This window comes from Carlito syrichta, unplaced genomic scaffold (assembly GCF_000164805.1).
Source record: "Carlito syrichta isolate Samal-C Ts95f unplaced genomic scaffold, Tarsius_syrichta-2.0.1 Scaffold305297, whole genome shotgun sequence".
In the NCBI taxonomy this organism is placed as follows: domain Eukaryota; kingdom Metazoa; phylum Chordata; class Mammalia; order Primates; family Tarsiidae; genus Carlito; species Carlito syrichta.
This window is the reverse complement of record NW_007249393.1, coordinates 198,772-210,933: the sequence shown is the minus strand read 5'-3', so window position 1 is coordinate 210,933 and position 12,162 is coordinate 198,772. Positions and strand designations below refer to the sequence as shown.

General features: G+C 33.4%; 1 protein-coding gene across 3 annotated transcripts in view; it reads left to right on the top strand.

Moving 5' to 3' along the window:
- CDH19 (cadherin 19) overlaps nt 1-12,162 on the top strand; it is a 106,726-nt gene that overhangs the window by 22,960 nt on the left and 71,604 nt on the right. For all 3 annotated transcript variants that reach the window (XR_002482168.1, XM_008061504.2, XM_008061505.2), the window contains exons 2-3: nt 5,037-5,337; nt 9,133-9,427. Coding sequence is in view for 2 of the 3 variants with exons in the window: in XM_008061504.2 (XP_008059695.1) it covers nt 5,149-5,337; nt 9,133-9,427 (484 nt within the window). In the remaining variant the exon portion in view is untranslated. The remainder of the gene's footprint in view (nt 1-5,036; nt 5,338-9,132; nt 9,428-12,162) is intronic.

Genomic DNA, 12,162 nt, shown 5'->3' with positions numbered 1-12,162 from the left:
GGGCTCAGGCAATCCACTCACCTCAGCCTCCCAAAGGCGCGGGATTACAGGCTGAGCCACCGAGCCCGGCTCCTACCTGTATCTTTAAAGTGTTTTTAAACATATAGTTTAGGCATTTAGAAAATATATTTTAGACAATCTTTGTCTTTTAATTGGATTGATTATTCCATTTACATTTAATGTGATTGTTATTATGATTGGAATTAAATGTATCATTTTACTACATGCATATTTTCCCTGTCTCTTTGTCTCTCCTTTTCTCATTTCTTCCTTTAATTCTTCTTTGAATTGAGTACTCTTTATGCTTCAGTTTTATCTATTTTGTAGACTTTTTAATACAAACTGTCATTTTATTTTAGTAGTTGCTTTAGGTTTATTGTATACATATTTCACCTTATTTAAATCTATTTAAAGTAATGTTGGCAGGGCTCGGTGGCTCAGTCTGTAATCCACACTTTGGGAGGTCAAGGTGAGTGAATTGCCTGAGCCCGTGGGTTCGAGACCCGCCTGGGCAACTTGGCTAGACCTCATCTCTACAATAAATCAAAAAATTAGTTGGGCATGGTAGCGGGTGCCTGTAGTTCCAGCTACTTGGAAGGCTGAGGAGGAAGGATCGCCAGAGTCCAGCAGGTCAAGGTTGCAGTGGCCAGGAGTGGCCACTGCACTCCAGTCTGGGCGACAGAGTGAGACTCCAATTAAAATAATAATAATAATAAATAAAGTAATGTTGTACCACTTCATATATTGTTTTGGGAGCTTTAATGAGCATATTTCTGTACTTTGTGCTGTTGACTTAATAGCTTTTACTTCTACATAGGCTATAGACTCCACAATACATTCTTATTTTTATTCTTTACAGATAACTTTCTTTTAATGATATTTTAATTTAAAAAGTCTATTTATTTCATGTGGTTTCCATTTCTAGTGATTCTGTTTTTGTTTATGTAGCTCTAATTCCCATCTACTATCATTTCCTTCTTCCTAAATAACTTCTTTAATAATTTGTATTGTAGGTCTCATGTTAGTGTCATGATTATATATTTTAAAAATCAACATTCTGCCTTCCTTTATGAAAGATGAAGAGTTTAGCTTTTGACTGAAAAGCTATGTGTTATTTTTCAGGCCCAATCAAGGCAATTCAATAGTTTTACCTGTCTGGACTCTCTGGAAACCACCCCCCTCTTCACTTGAGATTAGGTGCACAACCAGTTCATTGCTTTCTCTGAAGGGAATTGCAGTCAAGGACACAGTCCCTTCTGTCAGGTTATGCCCTTCTCATGTGTACATTGCTTGCTCCAGTGCTTTTATTGTCAGGAACTTTTATCTGTGGCCTTGGGCAGAGGTCTTTCTCAAGCACCTCTGCCGAGGCCTTTTTATTGGCAGGAGTAGGTGAAATCTTGATACATTGTCTTTTACTCTAATAAGGTACCATTCCTTTTTCACTCCTAACATTCCTTTTATCCTCCCGATTACCCTAGAGTCCATAAAATAAATGGTCACGTTTTTTATTTATTTGTTTATTTTTTGAACTCTCCCTTTACAATTAGATGAACCCCATGTTCGCCCTGATTCTAACTTTTCGTGAGTGTACTGTTCGTGGAGGAAAATGAAACAGGGAGAGGCAGCATTTTCTTAGGTTTTACACTCTTGCTTATGCCATTGCCATAAGCAACTAATGGCTTAAATCATTCACTTTTTTTACTTGTTGCTTTAACAAACTGCTTCAAATTTAGGACAGCTCTTTCATTTCAGCAGAACGCTTTACAACAATTACTTGGGTTGAAAAATGCTCAGGTGGCATTGATTTCTTTTTCATTTCTATACTTCAAAAATATCTCTCCCCTGTCTTCTGGCTTGTATTATTTGAGATGAGAAATCTTCTTCCATCTTCATCTTTGTTATTCTATATATAAAACACGTCCTTTCTCTGGCTACATTTCAGTTTCTCTTTTTGTTAATAGTTTTGAGTAATTTAATAATAATGTGGCTTGAAGTTGGAGGTCTTAGGAGGTCTTACTCTCTCTGTCACCCAGGCTGGTGGCACAATCATGGCTCAACCAAAACCTCAAACTCTTGTGTTCCAACTGTCTTCTCGCGTCAATCTCTCTAGTAGCTGGGACCACAAGTGTGTACCAATATGCCCAGCTAAACTTTTGTTGTTGCTGTTGTCTTGCTTTTGTTTTTGTAGAGATGGAGTTTTTGCTAGGTTGCTCAGTCTGGTCTCTATTTTTGACCTCAAGGAATCCGTCTGCCTTACTCTCACAAACTGCTAAAATTGGTGATATAAGCCACCAATCCCTGCCCTAGCGCGGTGCAATACAATGTTTGTGCTTGAGTTTTGTTAAACTTCTTGTATCTATGGGTTTCTAAACTTCATTGGTTCTGTACACTGTAATTATATATATATGTAAATATATATACATGTAAAATATATATGTGTGTGTGTGTGTGTGTATGTTGAAACTTGTTTCACAATTCACAGATACTTTTAATCACTTTTAATTTTTGAATCATTTTTTCTCTCTGTTTTTTTACAGATGGTTTATATTTCTGTCTTCAGTTTCACTAGTTTATTGGCCGTGAGTAATATGCTATTAATTATATAAATGGCATTTTTTGTTTTGGTCCTTTTTTGGTTTATAGAGTCAAGTTATGCTCTTATAGTGTGTTTTTATCACAACCATTATAGTTTTCTACTCTAAGTTTATTTGAATCTTTTTCATGTTTTCAAGTTTTTCTCTGACTTCTTGAACATCTAGAATATACTTTCAGCATCCAAGTTTGTCAAAGATGTCATGCAGTAGAAAGCACACAATGTCAGCTATAAGTTTTTTTTCCCCCAGATTTCTCAAATTGCAACTAGTCAAGCTTCTACTAATTTATAAAAAATACAGATGATAAAAAAATCATTGAATCACACCACTGTGATGCAGTTAGCAAAATTAAGAATGTGGAACACTCTAGAGGATAATGACTTTGACATATACATAGAAAGGAAAATTAAAAATGAGAGAGAAAACCTATAGACTAAATAAAACTTAAGAACTATTTCAACAAACTGTATTGTGTGGACATATATGATTTCTAATTCAACATGTTTGGAGATTTTTTATTTAAATTTGAACACTGAATTATATTAAAACTTTTATTCTTAATTTTTAAGGTTTAATTTGGAGTTTTAAAAATGTATACACACATACGTACATAGCACTTTAGGCTAGTGTATGTGTATATGTGTGTGCCTTGACTGGTTAAAATAATACGTCATTTGAAATTTGTTTTAGTGTAAAAAAGTAGGTGTGTGTATAGATGGCAGAAGATTGGCATGTGTTGGTAATTTTTTAAGTTGAGTAATGATATCTAGGTGTTCATTACCTTATTACCAATGTTGGTATATAATTTTCCAAACTTTCAAAAAATACCTTTCTCATGTAAAAAGCAAACAAAAAGTCTATACTTATTCCAAATATTATTCACCAGCTTTCAAAAGTATATTTTTAGCATTTTCTAAAGAACAGATACTACCTGAATTACAAATATCGAATATAAGGATAATATTCATATATAATTTTCACCTCAGCTGAATTTCTTTATGACCTTCATTAGGTAAACTTGTAGCAAGGAATACACCTGCTTGAAGAGACTACGCAGAAACTGCAGAATCCCTGTGTTCCTTCTTAATTAAGCGTTTTTAACAACTCATCTTAATAAGAGCCAAGAACTAAAAAAATCTCCAAGGGTTCATTGAAAAACACATAGAGAAGATTCAAAACATGATCACGCAGAAAACCTCCTAACATGAACTTTATGGTTTTTCTGTTTTTATATGATATTAAACTGTACAAAATTATTTTTTCATGAAGTCAAATAAATAAATCTCATTTTGATCTATTCAGATGTGGGAAACGCAAAGCTATTTGGTTACATAAAAGGTAAATGGAACATTTTAATGTAAAACTCAGTAGGTCAAATTTTTTTAACATTTAAACACTAGAAGATACTTTTCTTTTTTTTTTTTTTTTTTTTTTTGAGTTGGAGTCTCACTCTGTCGCCCAGACTGGAGTGCAGTGGCCACTCCCGGACACCGCAGCCTCGCCTGCTGGGCTCCAGCGATCCTTCCACCTCAGCCTTCCAAGTAGCCGGAATTACAGGCATGCACTACCACGCCCAGCTGATTTTTTTATTTATTGTAGAGATGTGGTCTCACTGCCCAGGTGGGTCTCGAACCCGCGGGCTCAGGCAATCCACTCACCTCAGCCTCCCAAAGGCGCGGGATTACAGGCTGAGCCACCGAGCCCGTCTAGAAGATACTTTTCATAACCATCTTACATATTGTAAACATGGGACCATTTTACCCAGAAAGTATAATTTTGTATTTATTGTCTAAAAATGGTCTTTTACTTGTTTTTGTTGAGATAAAAAATGCTTCTTTCCTATAGCTCTCAAATTACAAATTGGTAAATATCTTCCACGGTCATTATTTTCAGGGTGTTTTATAGTATTGGTATAACTGATTACTAAATCCCCTGGCTTTAAGCTGAATTATCCTTTTGTTTTTTTTAATTGCTACATAAAATATCATACGTTGGGAAATTGGATGAGAAAGCTTTTTCTATCAAGTAAAAAGAGGAGAAATATATGGCTTTTTTTTTTCCTTCTGGCTTGACTGCTGCTTTAATAAGATAGTTTGAGTTTTACTACGATAGAGAGGAGAAAGTAAGCAAGTCAAATTAAAAAAAAAAAAAGCTATCTCAATGTCAGCTGTCAATCAAAGAGATTCCCAGAGCAATTTTCAACCTTCAGGCAGATTTATGACTGAAGCTTAAAACAAACAGTGCCTGTGTGGAAATGTATAATTATTCTAACCAAATTATTGCTGATCTACAAAATATGATTAAGTAGCTTAGTGGGAAGATACATTAAATGTATATTTTTATTTCCTTTTTTAGATGCAAAAGTTATAATTTGTCATTAGTAATTATGTGAGAAAATGTTATTTTTAAATGTGAAATGTTGTTTTGTTTCTTATGCTGTAGGAATATAAAAGATACCCAAGAGTAAAAAAGATTATAAAGCAACACAAGATTTTTGCTTGTAACATCCTGTTTCCTCTGAAGAGTAACACTTGGAATCAAAAGAGTCATCAAAATGAAGTGTTGTTTACTGCTGCCTTTTATGTTGGGAATTCTTCTCCTATGGCCTTACTTGACTGCAACAGAACACTCCAAAACAGAAGTTAAGCAGTCAGAGGGATTTCATTCGAGAGTGAAGCGTGGCTGGGTGTGGAACCAATTTTTTGTGCCAGAGGAAATGAATACAATTTATCGCGTTGGCCGGGTACTTATTTTCTACAAGTGTTACAGTCAATAGCAGGAAAATGTAAATAAATAAGTTGAGAAAATTTTGGGATATGGAGGATTTCACATTTTTTTTTTCAGTAAACACTATTAGAAAGCCTCGACATTGGCATCATTGTTTCAGATTTATAAGGACATAAAGCATCCACTAAAAGCTGAAGGAGAAGGGACAGCCTGGTTTTTAAATTTCACTTTAGTCACCTGTATGAAAATGCAGACCTCATTTGCTGACGTCTGGAAATTCAGTGGTGTTATTGTTGATAATGGATCAAAGCAGCCACACCAAGACAAGTATCACTTGCCAACAGTATTTAGCCTGATTTTCTGTTATGCTAAGTAGCTGTTGATTTATCTTTCATTCATTTTTAATAGAGCAGATTAATACAATATCCTTTAACAGTTAAGTAGCTTCAGGAAACTATACGCTTTATTTGATTAGTAACATTAAAGTACAAGGAGTAATTAGTTTCACTTTCTTAGAGGAATATATTTTAAGAACAATTCCTTAATGAGACAAAACACCCTCTATTTATGTTTTTGGTTTTTATTTTATTATTTCATTTTCTTTAAACAAGGGTAATTACAATATCATGTCCTTTCTGTAAGGCTCTTTCCTTAGATGAATGCCCTGAAATAAGTTTAACCACTAATTAACTGGCACTAAAATTTAATTGGGCCCAAAGGGTGAAGCACTCAAAATTTATTAACTCTCTTTTTTCTAGCCTTTCAGGAGAGCTGCAGTGTTAGCATGGTGTCTGGATTTCACAGAAGTTCACCTATCCTATCAGCCAGATGTATATGTGTACTTTCAATCAAAGGTTTAGGTTAAGATTGTAGACAAACATTTAAAAATATGTGAGGGGTGTGGGTGTGTTTGTGTATGAGTACAGACACACCAACTACAAATAGTATCTATCATTCCTTTTTATTTTTTTAGAATGAGTACAGGTCAGTCACATGCTTGGATGACAATAATGAGCAGTTAAGTGTTGGTTGGGCAACTGTGACTCTCTAGCTACATTTACAATGGACTCCACAGAGCACCATATGCTCTCCCATCATGGAACATGGTGACAGGCTAAGATCAGTTGGCGACTTTTAGTAAATAAGGCGTTGCAGGGAAGTGTATCAGTGTAACTGGAACAAAGACTGCCTCTGGGGCCATCACATTTTCTAGTTTGTTCCTTTCTGTACTCCCTACACAAATCTTCTGTTACCTCATTCGCATAGTGATTGGCTTTGCCTATTTTTTCGTTCTATAAACATATTTATGAACATATTCTAACAGATGTTTTCCCTTTAACAAATGCTTTAAGCTTAATTAACATACATATGACTGGTTTAAAAGAGAAAAATAATGAATGTTAGGTGCTTTTGATTAAAAGGTGAATAAAGATAAAGTGTAGCTGATGTGCCCAAGATAACTCTCTCTTTGTTCTATTTTTTTTTAAGTATTAAGATTGAGAAGTACAATGAAGAGAACATTTACAGTGATAAGAATTTGACAAATTGATAACAGCAGCCTAATTGAGAAAATTTTAAAGATAAATTTAGAAAATTTTATAATATTAGAGTCCGTTTGACTGAAGTATGTTTAACATATAGACTTTGTGACATGAAGAGGCAGATATTAAAGTAATCTTTCCTGATTTAAATTTTTTTCTCCTTAAATGTGGGTCTATAAAATATCAAGCTGAGTGATCTTTTAAATTTACTCCATGAATATACTTGTCATACACTAATGTTTTACTAAATTTAATATATCTTACCTATTATTAAATTAATTCTGTTACCATATAGCATTTAAAAAATAGAGACCATGTATTTCTTGTTTGATATCTTGACCCGTTCATTTATTTTCCCCATTTTCTTAATATTATGGCATAGACAGTTCTTTTTATTTTATGAATAATTAAGGATTATCAAATTAAATGAACTATGAACAGAAAGTAAACCTGGGTGTTATTTTTCTGTTTGTTTCATTATATAGCACTGTGATTCAGCACATTATTAAAATGTTAAAATAGATGTTATAGATATCTTTAGATTTTATTTATAATCACATAAAATGTATTAATTTGGCCCTATTAATAAATTACAACTTGGACCATCAGAAAAATTATAATTTTATGAGTTTTCTTGTGGTAAATTGTGTAAAGTTTCAGAGGAGCTCTTTCTTAAAAAAAGAAAATGCTCATAAATTGTATACCTGAGGTAGTGAGTATGCATAAAACCCAGACTTTTTGGTACTACAAAATGTAACCATGTAACCAAAAACCATTTGCATCCTCTAAAGCTGTTGACACATGAATTCACAGTGATTAAGGCATGGCACGCTTCTCCTTTAATGTACAAATAATTTAGATTTGAAAAACCATGAAACTAATTTACCTATATAAAAATTATACGTTTATGTTACCGATAAATTTAGAATTCTAAATAATTACACCACATTGCGAATGATGAAAAAATGTACTTTGTTCTTTAAAAAATGAATGCACAGGAATAAAATAAATATTTGAGAATTAATTAATGTTAGATGAATAGTTTTGTGAATAGTTTAATGCATTCTGGCTAAAAACCAAGGGCTAAGGAACATGCTATTTAGTTCTCAGGAGAGAATCTGGGATTAGAAAGTCTCATGGGGTGAATCATAAATGTTCACAAAACCATGAAATGCTGGAAAGATTTTTTAAAACTTTCAGAATCTCACTTTTCTTCTCTATATAAATATCTATTGCATAAATAATACATATTTCATAATGTCATAAGGAATATTTGAGAACAATAGAAAGCAATTTATGGATTATATGCTATGTAATAAATATTAAGTGAAAGTTTGAGATTATTATAATTTCATATGCTCCCTAACTTCATCCTAATATTTCCATGTTCTCTATGTGTTTTCAGCCAAGAAACATCACTATTAAAATATACATAGATTATCGTCCTATTTGTCTCTAGGTCGCAATCTAATATATATATTAGAATATATATAAATATATTCTTTCTCCAAAATTGTTTTCTTTTTTCTTTTTCTTTGAGTTGGAGTCTCACTCTGTCGCCCAGACTGGAGTGCAGTGGCCGGGACCTGCTGGGCTCCGGTGATCCTTCCGCCTCAGCCTCCCAAGTAGTCAGAACTACAGGCGCACACTACCACGCCTGGCTAATTTTTTATTTATTGTAGAGATGACGTTTCGCCAAGTTGCCCGAGCGGGTCTTGAACCTGCAGGCTCAGGCAATCCACTTGCCCCTGCCTCCCAAAGTACTGGGATTACAGGCTGAGCCGCCGAGCCTGACCAAAAAATTGATTAATTTCATTTTAACAAAGTGGGGTTCAATTCACGATTAGGTATACAAGTGGTCATCGTACAGGTAAAATTTGGGCCTACCCCTGGTCCCCACTTTGTCTGGAGTGAGGGCCTAATATTTATATTTAAGGGTATAGCTTTAGTGACTAAGAATATAATCATAAATCAAATTTAAGCCAACTATGTGCATAACTTATGAAAGAGGCTTTTTTTCCCCAATTATTACATTTTCTAAGTAGAATTATCTATTTAGAATAATAAAACTTGTATAGAATTTTTTACATTCATGACTCAGATTATTCCTCTGCCTGGTGATAAAATTTAATATTATATCTTCATAAGATATTTACTTATATATAAATTTTAACTTGGGAAATAATTAACATGCATGAAAATAAGATCATTAAATTTGATTTGTCCATTTCAGATGTCTGGAAACTAAATTATCTTCTTTGCACTTGCAGTTAAGATCTGATTTAGATAATGGAAACAATTCTTTCATGTACAAGCTTTTGGGAGCTGGAGCTGGAAGTATTTTTACCATTGATGACAGAACAGGTGACATATATGCCGTACAGAAGCTTGATAGAGAGGAACAATCCCTCTACATCCTAAGAGCCCAGGTAATAGACATCACTACTGGAAGGGCTGTGGAACCTGAGTCTGAGTTTGTCATCAGAGTTTCGGATATCAATGACAATGAACCAAAATTCCTAGATGAACCTTATGAGGCCATTGTACCAGAGATGTCTCCAGAAGGTATTGCATATTAAATTACATAAAAATATATTAACAATGACAACAGGGTTAAAATTTCAAGCATATGTTTTAGAAGTGGTTATTTAAGGTTCTATCCTAGTTCTTCATGGTGCAAGTATATTTAAGACATTTTAAAAATTAGACAAAGCATTAAAATTTTGTTAAAAAATGGTACTATGCATTAAAAATTGCGTGTTGTTAAAATGGCATCACAGTCTTCAAAGCAATAAAAGGTTACTCATATTTATTTGAGCAATTCATAACATATTTTAACTTGCCTATTTACCGTTTCTTAAATATTAGAACTTTTTTTTTTCAAAACAGAATATACTTTTGTATATCATATATCAATACAAGTAGCAAGTATGTGGGCTTGTCAATGGGTTAGATTCCTTTGCCAGACAATATGTTAATAGCTAGAGAAGAGAAGAACATTGAGGCTGATTTGACTGTTAGGTAAAAGTCATTTGGTTGGCAAACTAGAATGAATGGGATTGGCCAGTCATGTAGAAGGAAAAAGAGAAAGAAGAGATCCTTCAACATGAGAAGAGATGTTGCCAGAGAAGAGATCCTTTGACTGTGTAGAATGCTGCTGTGAGGTTGACCAAAATTAAGACAGGGTAGTGACATTTCATTAGGTAAATTGAAGGTTCTTGACTTTTTTTTATTTTCTGGTTTGAGGATAGGTGTTATTTAAACCAGGAGAAACATAGTTTTTGGTTTCTATTTGGTCTTTTGTTTCTCCAGAAAATGGCTGACAATTTCCTTCCTTCCTTTGGTTCAATTTTTTTCTGTGACAGCATGCTGGAGAATATTCTATGGCAATAAAAGTAAGGAAAAGAGGAAGTAACAGTGAATTAAACAAACTTTAATATTATTTCTATTCCTATGCACAGGGAGGAAATAAGATGTGAGACACTGGGTAGAAAAAGATGAAGGGCATGAGGATTTTTTTGTGTCACTTTTTTCATTAAGATGGGAAATTAAATAGCGCAGTTACTACTATTTGGAATTACCCAAGAAAAGAATATTTTTGAAGAAAAAGGAAAAGTATATAACTGCTGTAGTACTCTTCTTGAAAAAATAAAGGGTTGTGGGATCCAGGACACTGAGAGAAGAGAAAGATTCAAAGTTAACTTATTGGTTCATAACAAGTCAGTTAATCAGTTTGTTTCTTTTTTATCAAATAAGTATAATAAAGAAGGTTTAACTGAGAGCAAAGGAGTAGAATATTAGAGAAGAGAGATACAAAAGAGTCATTTGACATAGTTGAATAGTGAACCCACAAAGGAATTATTGATATCATGGTGTCAGTACAACCCCACTGGAGGTGTTTTGATGGAGGTTACAAAACACAGTTTGGAGATGCAGTATCTGGCTACCCCAGATCTCTTTGAGCACTGCAATTTGAGATTCATGTACAAATTATCTATTCAATCTGTATAAATCAATACATCCTTTGGGAGTGCCAGTTAGCGTTTAGCCTTTGTAGAGAATCGTGTAAAATCAATTTTATACATTGTCATGGGAAAATAGGGACAACAGAGTGAGGTTAGTGTCTGTCAGAAAGTTGTATAATATAGAAATGAGAGAATATTTCTAATTTCCTGTCAACACTTTTGCCAATGGTTTCCCTCTGAAGCATTCCTGAATTTGTGTGGATTTTGATTTGAGGCAAAAAAAAAATCAATTAAAAATTATTTGTGATTTCTGGTTTTCCCTCACTTTCAATATTTAATTAATGAACACTGTATATTATTTTTCTTAAATGTACCTTTAATTCTTTACTTTTTTCTACGTCTGTAGCCATTCATAGGGTTCTTGATTGTTGACCTTGATTCTGAATTCTTTATCCACCTATTTTCTTCTGTAAAAATCAAGCAGTGCAAATGCTTTATTGTTTATTATCTTTCTTATAGGCATTTCTGCCTTATTGCACTGAAATGCCTATTATTACATTTGAGTCTGCACTTTGAACTTAGAATTTGGTTTGAATTACTAAAAGAAAACCTCCTTTCAGTGTGTCATGAGGAAAGAAAACCAAGAAAATTACAAACTATTTCTTTTTTAATATGCATTTATTTCCAAGCAATTGGAGGCTTTTGCAGATTGCATTCATGTTTGAAATGCAATTACTTTCAAAGTAAAATTTTCAAGTAATATTGAGACGAAATATGTTTTACCACTTGTCACTTTGGATTTGCAAAATTATTATCTCTCTTCCATACAAAGTTATCAGATTTATAAGGCCACGAGTCACTGAATGCCTGATGTTTGGAATGATTAAATAAATAAATGAATGACTACATGGATGAACAAAAATGGTCCATGAATAATTAAACTGGCTTAAGATATAAATAGAGGATACAAGAAGATATAAAATTCTGGTAAATTGTTCTGACATTTTCAAAGGCAAGAGCTTCATATTCATTTTTATGCCCTTTTAATTGCATCTAAATAGGAGCCTATAAGATTGATGGTTTTCCCTTTACTAATAGTTATTTATTTTTGCCTACAACTTTAGCATTTGAATAGGAGCTTTTAAATTGAGCTGTGTTGGTTAACGAATAGTTAAGCCTCCATTGACTGAATAGCTCAATATTAATCAATAACTCTACCAAGAAGTATTTATTATAAACATGTAATTTTTTTTTTTTTTTTTTTTTTTTTTGAGCTGGAGTCTCACTCGGTCGCCCAGACTGGAGTGCAGTGCCCGCTCCCGGCCACCGCAGCCT